At 42.4% G+C, this 14,131-nt stretch overlaps 1 protein-coding gene across 1 annotated transcript in view; it reads right to left on the bottom strand.

Moving 5' to 3' along the window:
• The window catches only part of MAF (MAF bZIP transcription factor), a 248,201-nt gene that overhangs the window by 226,569 nt on the left and 7,501 nt on the right, over positions 1–14,131 (bottom strand). The window contains exon 2 of the mRNA XM_087728469.1: positions 1,527–1,589. Coding sequence (XP_087584595.1) covers positions 1,556–1,589 — 34 coding nt within the window. The 3' untranslated portion in view covers positions 1,527–1,555. The remainder of the gene's footprint in view (positions 1–1,526; positions 1,590–14,131) is intronic.

Below are 14,131 nucleotides of genomic sequence, written 5' to 3'. Positions count from 1 at the left end.
GGATAATACTGTACCTAGTCAGACAGCTTTTTATATAGATTCATTCCAAAGCAAAATACAAATAACAGAAAGGGAGAAAAGCAACTGAAGGATGGTGCTGGGAAGGCAGCCAATAGTTTAGGGCGAGGATCTGCATTGAGGGTACAGTGTAATGTTAGTAAGCCTCTTAGTTATACTTAGGCATAACTTAGAGCGCAAGTAGCTCTTTCTTTCTTCAACCCCTTAAATTTGCAACAAGACTATTCCAGTGATGGGATGCTGCCCTTTGACCAAGCTCTATGAATCAGGAGGAAAAGCACTACATTAGACTTCCCTCCCCAACAGGCCAAAGCAAGAGAAGCTAAATACTATCTGGGGTGGCAGAAAGACAGCACAACCAAGATATTGTATGTTTAAAAACTCCCACCATTAATCATTAGAAAAGACTGAATGACTAAGATATAGAACAGTGATGGTTAACCTTTTTGACCAAGTACCAAATACCAAAACTGGAGCGCATGCAAAGACCAGTTGGCTGGTTTGCATGTGCGTAACGGAATCCAGAAGAGAGCAGCTGCTTGGTGCGTATACACGTTGGACCAACTGGCTGGCGGACAGGGGTGCGACAGAAACCGGAAGAGCAGCTAGCAACAGCATGCATGCCCGCAGAGAGGACTCTGTGTGCCACTTCTGGCACGTGTGCCATAGGGTCGTCATGGATATAGGATCTACACCATGTTTTCCTGAAAATAAGACAGGGTCTTATTTTCTTTTGAAACCTCCCCCCAAATAAGTGCTTGGCCTTATTTTTAGGGAGATCTTATTATTTTTGATGTGCAGGCGGTGGTGAGCATGGGCACCTTATGGTTGCTATTTTGGGGGACGGCTTATTTTAGCCCATGCGTTTCAAAAAACTGATTGGGCTCATTATCCAGGGAGGTCTTATTTTCGGGAAAACATGGTATATATCACATATAGGATGCTGATAAAGATGAGGTTAAAAAAATTAATAAATAATAAATAAAGAGAATAAAATTATTAATAATAATAAAAGTAAAGTGCTAAAGTATGTGTGTGTCCTGAGTGTCAAAAACATGGTAGTTAGTATTCCTGCATTTTGTTACTGCTCTGGCTCTTAGTTGGTACACTACTTCCGTTTGCCGCAGGCCACCCAGCTGCAGCTTACAGCATCATATGGACTGTGGGAGTTGACAAAAATCCGTTACATAAATAAAACAAAAATCCACATGATTCCCAGAGTCACGGTTAATTCTGAAAGGCATGCGTCAGTACATGTGCGTATGTAGGCACTCATCACTTTTTATTTATTTATAGGGACTGTCTCACATGCAACATCTGTACAAGATCGCAGACATATCAGGAATGCTTTTTTAAGGGCATCTCTAATGGCTAAAGAGAAACTAGCAAATTGATAACATTAAAGTACAGGGAAAAAATATACTGGTAAATAGCTTCCCTCCACCCAAAATACCCCAGAAAAATAATATTAATAAGCAGAGGTTTGTAATAAAAATATCAAATTGTACCTTATCAGGCTCCAGGCAACAGGAAACTCTCACATCACCGTTGTAGACGATTCTCTTGGATACCTAATTTAGTAAAAAATAGATTGAAATAATAATAACAATTTATAATGAATCATAATTTTTCAGACCTGAACATCCTAATTTTAACCAAAAAAAAAAAATCCTGCTTAAAACTGGCTATATTCTTAGATGCAATCTTCATCATTCTTAGGTTCTTAGTTAGGACTTGAATTATTAAATTTTCACTAGTCTTAGATAGTAATTCTCTTTTTTTATTAAAATGTTTTTTTAATTAAACACACATTAAAACATTGGACACATTGTAACCGTCCTGGCAATGTCTTTGCCATACATACTAGAATACAAAGTTAAATATTATAACCACCATGCATATTTACAATTGGTCTATTCAGTATTTAACAAATATAAGGACAAATTTTATTGATGGTTGGAACAAAAAAAGAAAGACCCAAAATTAAGATTTATAGAATGGGGATTAGAATTATATATGAAATCATAACAGTGAAAATGTATAAGACAAGAACAAAGCAACATGGATGGAAATACGATATCCTTAGATAGTAACTCTCAATAGAGATTATCCAGATAATAATAATGGTAATAAAATATGTTTATAAAGTAACAATAAATCCTGATTATTTAATAAAATGAAATCCTGATCTTTTTTTAAAAAAGAATCAAAACTAAACTTGGTTTATTTTTATACTCAGCAGAGCTCAGGACATTTATTCAATAGTAAATTTAATTCTTTCTAATGGGACTTCCTTATTGCAAATATATTCGGACTTGCAAATTTGGATCCGAGAATCTGTTATGCAGAGAGGGAGTAAGTCATGGTTTTAAATCAGGCATCCACAACCTCACAATGAAAAAGAACATTTCATTTGTTTTATTTATTCCATTTCTATAGCTGCCCATCTCAATTCTCGAATTGAATTCCATCATTCCCAGTTACCAGCCCAACTGGATAGGAATTAGGTTCATTCATTTCTGCCAAATGCCAAGTTGGAAAAGGCTATTATAGAAAACAGCAGTGGTACCCCAGTTCATTCTGTTTTAATGAACAAAGGTTTGGACATTCTATACATGAACTATCAAAAACCTCTAGATTTCTCCCTCTGAAATTGTGTCCTGCTAAAAATAATGATCAATTGAAGGATTGTTTTGGAAAGTTTGAGACAGAAAAACAAGCAAAATAAAATATCACCTCAGTCCTTTCCAAACACGAGAGCCACAGTGATAAATTTTATGTTTATTGTTTTTTTAAGGGATGCTCAGACTACACTCACATATCAGGTGACAAAATATCTTTACCGAGTAACACAATTATGTGAAAATTTTAATTAAATCTGTGGCTGTATGGCCCTGGTATTATTACTTTTCTCCTTTCCCCATAATAAATGGCTGTGTTAAACTGTTTCTCTTTTTAGTGTACTGTTTTTAATTGTAAAGGCTGGCCAAACACTGTAATAAAGATCTTTGATTAGAGACAAAAAAAAATAAGCAAAGTTTTGTTTTTTTTAAAGCAGGGATTATCCACAGGTGTAAATAAATTGAAAAGGCCACAATGGAGGGATTGGTTGTTCTTGGCTGGGTGTGTGGCTTGGCTTTTTGGATGACATTGCCTGGATCCCCCCAAAAGTGAACAAGGGAGCAGGGAAGCAGGTATGCACTTTTAATCCATGGGCAATAAAATGAAATTTATTACCTTTGCAAAGGATCAGCTATGCTAATGTAAAGGAATAAAGAGCAAGAAACCCAGAGCAATTCTATGCATACCCCTTGAACCAACGAGAAAACATGTCTGGGGTGGGGAAATGACATCTTGATAGAGTTTACAAGGATTTGTGAAGCAAACCAGAGATGGGAATAAAGCTCTCCTTTAAAACCTGCACTGCATAACCTGTTTTACTCCAAATAATCTCCTTCGAGCCAAAACTGCTGTTCTGCAAAGAAACCACGGACTGCAGCTGAAATCAGCATCTATTTAACGTTTCCCAATGAACTCCATCACAAAACTGCTGTAAGCTGACCTAGCTGTAAATAAATCCAATTTGGGCAGTGTATAAAGAGCAGAATGAGAAAAAAATCTACTTCGGGAGAGCATCTCTGAATTTTTATTTTTTTAAAAAAATTAAAACCCAAACTGTACCGTTAGATCTAATTACCAAGTTTCTATTCAGCACATAACGACTGATTCTCTCCTTAAAAAAAAACAAACACTATTTGTGCATTTCTATATACAGACTTCTTTTAAGCAGCAAAACTAATATCTAATGCTCTTCCAAGGTGGCATGCCAACATCACAATCTAGATAGACAGGTGAGATTGAATGAATAATAAGAAACTCTTGTTCTTTGCCTGCCTGCTTTATTTTTCATTTTTTTAAAAAAGAAATGCGGTTTGGAGACACTGTCTCTTTAAATGTGATCTCTGGCATTTGGCCCAGGATCTCTTAAAGCAGATGACTCCTTCAGACCTTGGGTGTCATTTTCCTCAAGGATGACCTTTGCTTTGATGCCAGCTGGTGAATCCAGTGTGTTACGGATGCATTTATTTGGAAGTGATAGGTATTCAATTTTCACCGCTGTATGGGAGAGCATCCCATATGTTGAGGTCAGCATCTTTTTATTATCTTTAGCGGTACCAAGAGGATATTATTCTTATTCCGGTGTTACCACCACCAGCTCATTCAAAGCAAAAACACTCTAATGCCTATACCTGCAGGCACGGCAAAGTTCAAAGGTTCAATTAAAACTATTCAATGGTTGGGCATTAATAAACAGGAGGCCAAGAAGAGCTACCTTAGCTCTACCTTAGAAAAAGCAACACAGATTTATGAATTGAACAAGGCTGATTCTTCCTTTTCTCGCAAGTGTCTTTTACCAGCTTCATAGCATTGTTATATAAGCATATTTTGTATCAAAATAGCCAGAAAGGTACATAGAAACCTCAATCTAGCATGGCATAAATGTATTTTAACAGATGTTTCTTCTGTTTCATATTCTGACTAAAAAAAAAGATTTTACAATGAACTGTAACATTCAATCTCCTCCCCCTCATTTTATTTTAAAATTACAGTATGTTATTTAATAGCTCAGATGGAAATTGTATCGCCTTGTGCCAGTGAAATAGGAATGTATTTGTATTCCAAACTGCCAAGACTGCATTTCGGGCCAAGACACTTGCACAAAAACAGTATTCGGAGCACATTTTTCAAGTGGAAACTGGACTCTCTGGAACGTCTTCAAAGAAAAAACAGAAAATCCAGTTGCCTCTTGAAAAAGCACCTTTGGGACAACCATGATCTGGATGATGGAGAATCTCCATTGACATTCAGAACTGAAGAAGCTTCTTGGATGAGAAGTGAAACATCTTCAAAGAAAAAACAGAAAGTCCAGTTGCCTTATGAAAAGCACCTTTGGGACAACCATGACCTGGATGATGAAGAATCTCATAGACATTTAGTATTTGGAGCAATTCTAATAGAGAACATAGTTGCTACTGGAACTCAGCTTAAATTTTCTATTGTGGCTGTTCAGTTAATGAATTACTTACTCATGGGTTCCATTTTTGTGATATACTGTAAAACCTTAATGTAATGGTCTGTTTGGGGGAAGGTATATCTATTAAATCTAAATGTTCAGCCTTTGCATTAAATACACATTATTTGTACAAGGATATATACAAATTATATAAGTATTACAATTGACATAAATTGTCTGGGCAATTTCAGAAACACTGGATTGTCAAATACAGGTAGTCCTCAACTTATGACTACAACTGAGCCCAAAATATCTGCTGGTAAGTGAGGTTTAGGAGGAGTTTTGCCCCACTTTAAGACCTTTCTTGCACAGCGAATCACTGCAATTGTTCAGTTAGTAAAATGATTGTAAAGTGAATCTGGCTTCCTCAATTACTTTCTTGCCAGAAGATCACAAAAGGTGATCGCATGATCCCAAAAACTGCAACTGTCATAAATATGTATCAGTTGCCAAGCATCCAAATTTTGATCACATGACCATGGGGATGCTGCAATGGTGAAAAATGGTAATAAGTCTCTTTTTCCAATGCTGTTGTAATTTTGAACAGTCACTAAATGAATGGTTGCAAGTCAAGGATTCCCTGTATAAATTGGATCCCTCCATCCAAAGTCTGGTAAATTGAAGTCCATTAACTCAAAGGCTTGTACATTTACAATGGCTGGTAATACACAAGAGATTTTAGCTGCAAAAAAAAATAGTGTGCTAATCTTTGAACCTGTAAAAAACAGGGGACAAAAATTTGTGCTTGGAAGAGGTAACTTTGGCCTTATTAGCATGAAGAATCAGGATCCTATGTTAAGTTCCAGTTAAGAATTTATTGCTGAAACCTATACACAAAAAAGGGGCAGCTCAGTGGCTAAGATGCTGAGCTTGTCAATCAGAAAGGCCAGCAGTTCAGTGGTTCGAATCCCTAGTGTCACGTAATGGAGTGAGCACCCGTTACTTGTTCCAGCTTCTGCCAACCTAGCAGTTTGAAAACGTGTAAAAATGCAAGTAGAGAAATAGGAACCACCTTGGTGGGAAGGTAACAGCGTTCCGTGCACCTTCGGCATTTAGTCATGCCGGCCACATGACCACGGAGACGTCTTCGGACAGCGCTGGCTCTTTGGCTTTGAAATGGAGATGAGCACCGCCTCTTAGAGTCGGGAATGACTAGCACATATGTGCGAGGGGAACCTTTACCTATACACAAGAATCTAGTCAAGGACAGTCAACCCTAAATCGGCACTAGATAAGAGTCCACAGGAATTCAAGAGGAGTTGGACGTAAACAATAAAATAACAATTGGAGGCTGCATCCCCATTGACTTTGCTCCCAGGCTCTGCCTCTTCTTCTCTTACAGGCCTTAGAAATTGTAGAGGGAATAAGAAATGGCCTTGAAGGATAGTCAGGCAAATGGGGCTTGAGCCTATGCCAAGAAAACAACTTGGGAAAAGATCTCAGAAAGGTTCTTTCCTAGTTCATCTGGATATAGAGGGAGGGAGAAGCAGATATGGACTTGCAGGATTTTTTTACTAAAGCTATTACAATAAAAAGTTGTCCTGACCTAAATGGCATTGGTTTCTTCATCTGGTCTACCTTGGTTGACAGAAACATATTAAATAGACCGCTATCTCAGAAGTGGTGGTGGTGGGGATTTACATCAGGACTTATAGATAGATCTTGGTGTTTAATCAGAAAGAATTAACCTGCAAGGATAGTTAACCTGAGATTAGCACTTTCCTCCAGCCTTCTGTCCAGTACTATAAGACAGAATAACATTTAGTGGATCTGGTCTAACCAAATCATGACTACCACCATCCTTGCAGGAATTGTTTCATCCTTGGTGAAAACAGAGGGAGAAAGAAAGAAAAGGCACCCTCTTATTACGGTATAATGTGCAACAGCCAACTCATAAGCACAAAGCCTCCCTTTATAAATAGAGCAACTCCTTTTTAAAAAAAAACTAAGATGTACCCTAAGCTATGCTTTAGAAATCTAAAAAAAAGAAAAGAAATCAAATTGGCTGGGTTATTGGCAAATTGGCTCATGTCACTGCAGACCACATGGGCACAATATGATAAGCATGGTTTATTGCAACCTTGGTTTGTTGACTTTGCGGTTCAACATGTCAATGACTTAATGATTCGATGTAATTTGGCAAGCCAAAATATGAATGACTTCAATAACTAAACCATCTTATTTGCTATGCTCTTAAAGACCACCAATGCTATTGTTCTACTCAGAAGCAACCCAATCTAGGTTGATAATCAGAATCAGAGGTTTAGACTTCCAAGCTTTTGGACGTGTGCTGCAAGTCCATTCTCAGGAAACTTTTCTCTGAACAGAAGTGAGAAAAAAGCTTCCTGAGAACGAGTCTGATTAGGAAGACTATACCTCTGGTCCTAGTGACCGACACAGATTGGGACATATATATATTTGCCTTTAGACAGGAGTTCCTCTACTAACTGGTTTCCTCTTGCTGATTACTACAGTAGCTGGGTAAAGATGATGACCTTATTTGACCAGTGTTAACCAGGCATTATGGTTTTCTCAGTTGCAATGTACGGCTGTGAAATTTAATGAAGGGTAAGCACCAAAGAATTAAGGCCTTTGAATTATAGTGCTGGAGAAGACTCCTGCGAGTCCCTTGGACTGCAAGGCGATCAAACTGTTCAGTTCTAGAGGAGATCAACCCTGGCTGCTCTTTAGAAGGCCAGATCCTGAAGATGAAACTCAAATACTTTGGACACCTAATGAGAAGGAAGGACTCACTGGAGAAGAGCTTCATGCTGGGAAACATTGAGAGCAAAAGAATAAGGGGACGACAGAGAATGGGGTGGCTGGATGAAGTCATCGAAGCAGTCACCATGACCTTAAATGGATTCCAGAGGCTGGTAGAGGACAGGAAGGCCTGGAGGAATGTTGTCCATGGTGTTGCAATGAGTTGGACACAAGCGTTTCCTGGTTATCACTCGTGGAATCTTCAGAGCCATAGGCTAGGCTAGAAAAGCTTTCCAGAAAGTGTAAGGACAAAGCCATTATATTGTTCCTATAAAAATGGAATTAGTCAGAAAGAGTTGAGCTTGACTTAAAAAGGCTTTGTCACTATTGGGAGGAATCTACTCAATAGAGCTTCAAAAAGGATACCTCTGTTTCCTCTTTTTTAAAATTTTTCACCACAACTATCAGTTGTATTGAAAAGCTGATTGGTTTAAGCTGCCTGAATTGTGAAAACTAACTTAAGAACAATTCAGTTAAATTTCTGGGCTCATGGGAATTAGGCTAGCTCTCTCTTTAAAAAAAACAACACAATTCACTGTCTTCTATATCATGGAAACCTTCATGTTCTTTGCTTGTTTATATCTGACTTGGTGACCAAGGGCCAGTCTTAGTAAAGGAGGGTTTATAGTACAGGAAGTCTTGTGAAGTTAACCTGCTGGGGGCTGAATCAAAAAGGGAGCATTAAAGAAATGCAGCTTTGCACCAAGATGAACAGTGGCTGAGATTATTCCCCTGCCACTCATTTAAGTTGATTTATACTAATTTGCATCCATCAAAACTCATTTGAGGGATGTAAAAAAAAAGGGAAAGGAAGAGCAACACCTAGGCTTTTTACAAACATGTTAAAAATCAGAGGAAACAAAATCTACCAGAAATGTAGAACCGTGAGTGAGTGAGTGAGTGAGAGAGAGAGAGAGACACGGGGAAGGGAGGGAGGCTGTATGGGTCTTGTTCCAAAGAATATCCCAACTCTTTCCTGCCTCTTAAGGGGCTGACTAAAAGTTTCCCGAAATTGCTTTCGTACTCTTAAGGATTTGATTTATTCCCGGCAGTTCAAATTCTGATCTGCAGCCTCAAAACAATTTTAAGCAAAGGAAGTGAACTGCGCGGGTTTGGTTTTTTTTTTGGGGGGGGGGGGGACACGGAGAAGTGTGTGTGTGTGTGGGGGGTTGTCTCTAGGCAAGCCCAACGCGGTGGGTGAAAACGCACTGAATCTGGTTCAACCCGCGCCCTTTCGCTCCAGAATGACGCTGCGGATAAGCGAGTCGGTCGCGAAGTTTTAATTCCTGCTTTCTCGCGGAACTCCGAGGCGCGCGTGGCCACTCCGGGTTTAACCGCGGTTTCCTGAATTCGACACTTTCCGGGGAAGCTGTAAACTAACCGTCTCAGACAAACTCGGGGCTGCAATGCGGGGCGGCTGGCTTTGCGCTCAGCGGGTCTGCGAAGAAGGGAGCCACTAAGGTTCGCCCTCAGCGCAGATCTTGGCAATTCACACACGCGCGCGCGCGCGCACGCGCTTTCCTTGCAAACCATCCTTTCTCGCGACACACACACACGCACACGCACGCACACACACCACCCTTCTTTCTAAACCATCCTTTCTCGCGTCTGCCTGCCAGGTGGCATTCCTGGCTTCTCCCAAAAAATTAGCAAGGGTAGGGGCGGCCAATAGAATCGGAAAGAGGGGTGGTGGGGGCGTGCAGACAGACTCAACCATTCCATTGAGTACAAACCATGGAGAAGCGGGTGGGGAAGGGGGCTCTTCTGGGCAGGGTGGGTTGCTTTGGATCCTCCTCTGGCCCAAAGCAGAAGCGAAATGCGATCCTGAAGCCGCGCTTTGCTTTGGTTAAAGATTTTTTATCTCTCGTTTTTTTTGCAGGAAGGCCCTGATCTTGCCTCCTTTAGGGTAGAAGAGAATTGAGAACCCCGAAAAACCACTTCTTAGTTCGGCCTTTCCAAACCTGGACGCTCTCCAAATGTCCTGAACTATAGGTACTACCATCCTTACCAGGAAAACAAAAACAAACCGTGCTGGGTGGGAACTTTGGGAGTGGCAATCCCAAACCCCTGCAGAAGATGCGTTTGGCGAGGTCTAATTTAGGACGAATCCCCCGCTAGAGTTTTATTGCCTGGCGCAGGAGTCCTAGTACTGAGCGCCTCAGGGGAAAGTAGACAATTTGGATATTTTGTACGGTTTTCTTCTTTGACGTCTTCGAGGAAGATCTTCCCTGCTCCCATTCAAATCGCCCTGGGAGAAGCGAGCAAATCGTGCATGGGATATGTGGAATATTTTTTTAATATGGTCCTCGAGATCAATTTGGTCCTTTCATCAGGGAAAATGATCCCACCCAACCAAATCAGGAATTTCTATTTAGCCATTGGGGGGAGGGGATTTCAAGTGGCGGGGGGGGGGGGGGGAGATCAAATTTTGCTTTGTTCGTATTCTGCTGGGGGAAGTGAAACTTCGCCCTGAAAAATCTGGATGGAAAATCTGACACCAATGTTTAAGGCCATTTCACTTTCTCGCTCTTGAAAATGTCAGCTGAAGGGAAGGCACGCCTTAGCTACATACATATGTGTGCATAAACACGCTCAGCGATGGAGAAAACACAAAGGCACTTTGTCTCTTTTCAAGCAAAACTTTGCGGGCCAGGGGCGCCTTGCCCGTTTTTTCCAGGCCGTTGCTGCTCTGCGCGTCCCCAATTATTATTTTTTTACCTTCAGGATTCGCAGCTGGCTCGGAGTCCGGAGTGTGTAGCATGTGGCAAGCAGGCCTAAAACTTCCAAACATCTGGAGCTGGAGAAGGCTGGCTGCTCCGGACACAGAGGGGAGAATAGATCTTAGAAGAAGAAGAGAGTGCAGGTTTCTGGTATTAAAACCAGAATGCGCTTCTTCTCGCAGCCCAGCGCTTGTATTCCAATCCTGAGCACACCTGTTGTAAAGCAACTTTCACGGAATTTTCCAATAGACTTCGGATCAGGCCCTTTGCGCTTAGTGTGACTTGACTGAGAATGGCCGTGTAGTTCTAGAGATGGCAGGATATGTGCGAAATAAGATGTGAAAAGATTCTGAACTCCAGAAGTTTTGGCCGAATCTTTGTGAGCATTTTATTGAAAAATAACTTTTCCGGCATTGGCCCGGGAGAATAGGTCAACGCGCTTACTTGAGAAACAAGCCTCGCTTCAGCCAGGGAAATAGCTAGCTGAAATTTATTTATATGTGGGATGAATGGAGAAATATATTTAGCTCCGAGCGAAGTTGGCCGTTGCTCCATTTTGAATACCAAGAGCCCTGGAGAGTGAGGATGGGTCATCCTAAACGCAGCGCGCCAACCGATCCTATGCAACTTTCCTCGTGGCTAAGAAGATGCCCAATCAATCCTAGGCACCGTTCCACGTTCCAGCCAGATCTTGAAATCGGATTAGTTCTGCTGAAGTTGCTGGCGGAGCGACGCGTGTAATATAAAATTGCGTCGGCGTTGCGAGGTTGCGATTCTCGCGTTCAACGCCCACTTTTTTTTCTACGCAGCGGCCGGGAAAGGAAGTCCGGCGTGAACTCCCAGAAGCTAGCTTCCGAGGAACCGAAGAAGGCGAACTCGCCCAACCGGCCAACGCAACCCAATCCTAACCCGTCTCAGCGCTTGCTTAGTGAGCAGCCTAATCCCCCCCCCCCACTTTGGCCGGGGGAGGGAGAAATGAATGCAAATATATGGACTCCCACTTTTTAACCTCATCGGAGGGAGAAGCGGAATTGGAGTTGGTCGCAGAGGCCGGGAGGCTGCACGCGTCTCTCGCACCTCCTTATTCTGCCCTAGAGCCTATTACGGTCGATCGGACGTGATGGCGTCGGAATCGACGAGCAAAATAGCGGGATCTCACACACTCCACCCGTTGCGCCCGTCGACTTTGGGCGCTATCAAGCGCACCCCCGGGGTTGGGCAGTTGCGGGCCGGCGGTGCCAAGAGCCGAAAGTTGGATGCCCGCACATAAATTCGACTTGGCAGAAAGAGGGGCACGAGATGTAAAAAAAAGCGTTTCCCTCCCTCCCCCCTCCCACAAAAGCGAACGGAGGACGGGAAAGCGTTAACTCCAAGTTAGGAAGGGAGGTTCCGATAAATAGGGAGCTGGGATGGTTGTTGTTTCCGCCCCTTCTCTCCCCCCCCCCCCATCGAAGGTCCGGTTGTAACAGAAGTTCTCGCGCGGATCGTTTAATTAGGCTAAGCATCTCGTGGATCTTGCCTGAAGAGTCACGAATAAGTGGCTTAACTAGGATTCGGATCACATTTATGTCAACCCCGCGAGGAGGGTGTTCTGGAAAAGGGACGGGTGTCTGTATGTGGGGTGTGTGTGGGTGCTTCGGAACGCGACTACTTTTCGAGTGAAGGTGCATTAAGGAATGGGAACTCCGTGCTAAACGTAGCATAAACGGACGGCAAAGTCTAGTTCTGTACAACCGGATGGACTAAAATGCGCGTGGCTTGTTTGGGGTTCAAAGTATTATGTGAGCAAAAGACCATCCGCAGCCCTTGATTCAAAGTGCAAGGATTCTTGTGTCGGACAATGTCCAGGGAAACCTAGATTCAGCTCCACCTTCGGCCATCCAAGCTTCTTGGGTGACTGTGGAGCAATCCTATTGTCCAACTTACCCTACCCCACAGGGTTGGTTTGGGAAGAACCTGCCGAAGGGAGAACTACCTGAATTTCTAAAGAAAAATGGGGTAGGGATGTAAATAAATAAATAAATAGAAGAATCCCCCCCCCTCTCCAGCTCCTTTTCTTCACGCGGAAAGGCATCAACGCCCCGTGGATCGTAGCTTCGATTTTCTCCTATACAATTCACACGCCTCCTAATCACTTTGCTTAAGGCTTTGGTGAGGATGCGCGGCTACGTGTCCCTCTGCGATGGATGTCCGTGTGATTAAGGGAAGCGAGATCCTCCGATCCTAAACAGGAGAAGGAAAATGAAGCTCACCCTTTAAGCCCGCGGCGCCCCAGACCGCTTGCGCCAAGCGGTGTGAATCGTCGCACGCGCAACACTTAACACTATGAAGGCGATGAGTTAAAGAGATTTGCTTAACATCGCCTTTCGGAGTTGACCACACCGGGGGAGGGGAGCCCAGCCATAAGGGTTAAGCAGGGTCTGTGCCCCGAAGCGGGAGGACAACGTTCAGCTCCTCGTGTAAATCCTGCTTTCTTGGCGGTGGTGTGATCTAACCGAGCTATTTTCTCCTTGTTGGGAGGAAGAAGATGCTCACACGCGTGTTCTTTGCACACCAGGGATGAGGCCAGATGGTTCAACTGTCCCCTCCCTGTGGCGATTCTCTCAAAGACCGTTCTGCTTTGGGGAGAAAGGTGGACTTTGGGAAAAAAATTCCCCTTAGTTGGGAAAAATGTGTAAAAATGAGCATGGCCTTTTCAAATTAAAGCCAACCCTTTGAGCAAGGCTCACACAACTTTCCAACTGTCCCCAGGGCATACTGAGAAATATGAAGGTTTCCTTTTGCCTTCTTTCCTTTCCTACAAGAACATGCTTTTACATGGGTGTGTGAGCCAATGCCACACTTTTGCTCTGCATAATCCTATCTGGGTGCCTTTATTGGCTGCAACCAGAGAATGTGGCCAGTGGGCTAGATCTGATAAAAGGGGAATTGGAAGACAAGCAAAGTCTCCAGTTCTTGCACACTGTGACTAACACTGGGGTATGCAAAACGAAGAAGCAAGGCAAAGGGGAAGGGGGCCTGGGGGCAGAAGTCCCAAGCTGGTGAAGGGGCCTTAAAGAAACTGAGAAGAAAAGGTAAATTGGAAGGAGATGGAATTGGAAGTCTGTCCCAGAGTAATAAATGAATCCACAAAGGGTTGGAGACAAGTAAAGAAAGCTGGGAAAAGAGGATGAATACTTAAGTTCTTTTAAAAAAATAAATAAATAGAGACAAGATGCAGATTTTGTAACACAGCTTCAGTTATAAAAATAAAAGTTAATAAGAAAGGAGAACATTCTGGAAGGGAACTAAGGGAAGGTCTGAACGCACCTCCTCCTCTTCCTCTCTTTCACTTCTCTCTCTTACGAAAACCAGCATTTGATACACAGTGCTGTGTGTCTTATGTTTGTGTATACGCATGTGTGTATATACATACATACATATTACATACACACACATATACACTATACATATTTATTATAATACAGGACCATACACAAATTTGGATGCTGTGCTTTTCTTTCCCCACTGGCGCTAACCCTCTACACACCCTGGCAACATCTTTTCTCTCCTGGGT

This window comes from Thamnophis sirtalis, unplaced genomic scaffold (assembly GCF_051295495.1).
Source record: "Thamnophis sirtalis isolate CommonGarterSnake01/CBP01778 unplaced genomic scaffold, rThaSir2_p1.2 scaffold_14, whole genome shotgun sequence".
Taxonomy (NCBI): Eukaryota; Metazoa; Chordata; class Lepidosauria; order Squamata; family Natricidae; genus Thamnophis; species Thamnophis sirtalis.
The sequence above is the reverse complement of the archived record's forward strand: the minus strand, read 5'-3'. Positions and strand labels throughout refer to the sequence as shown.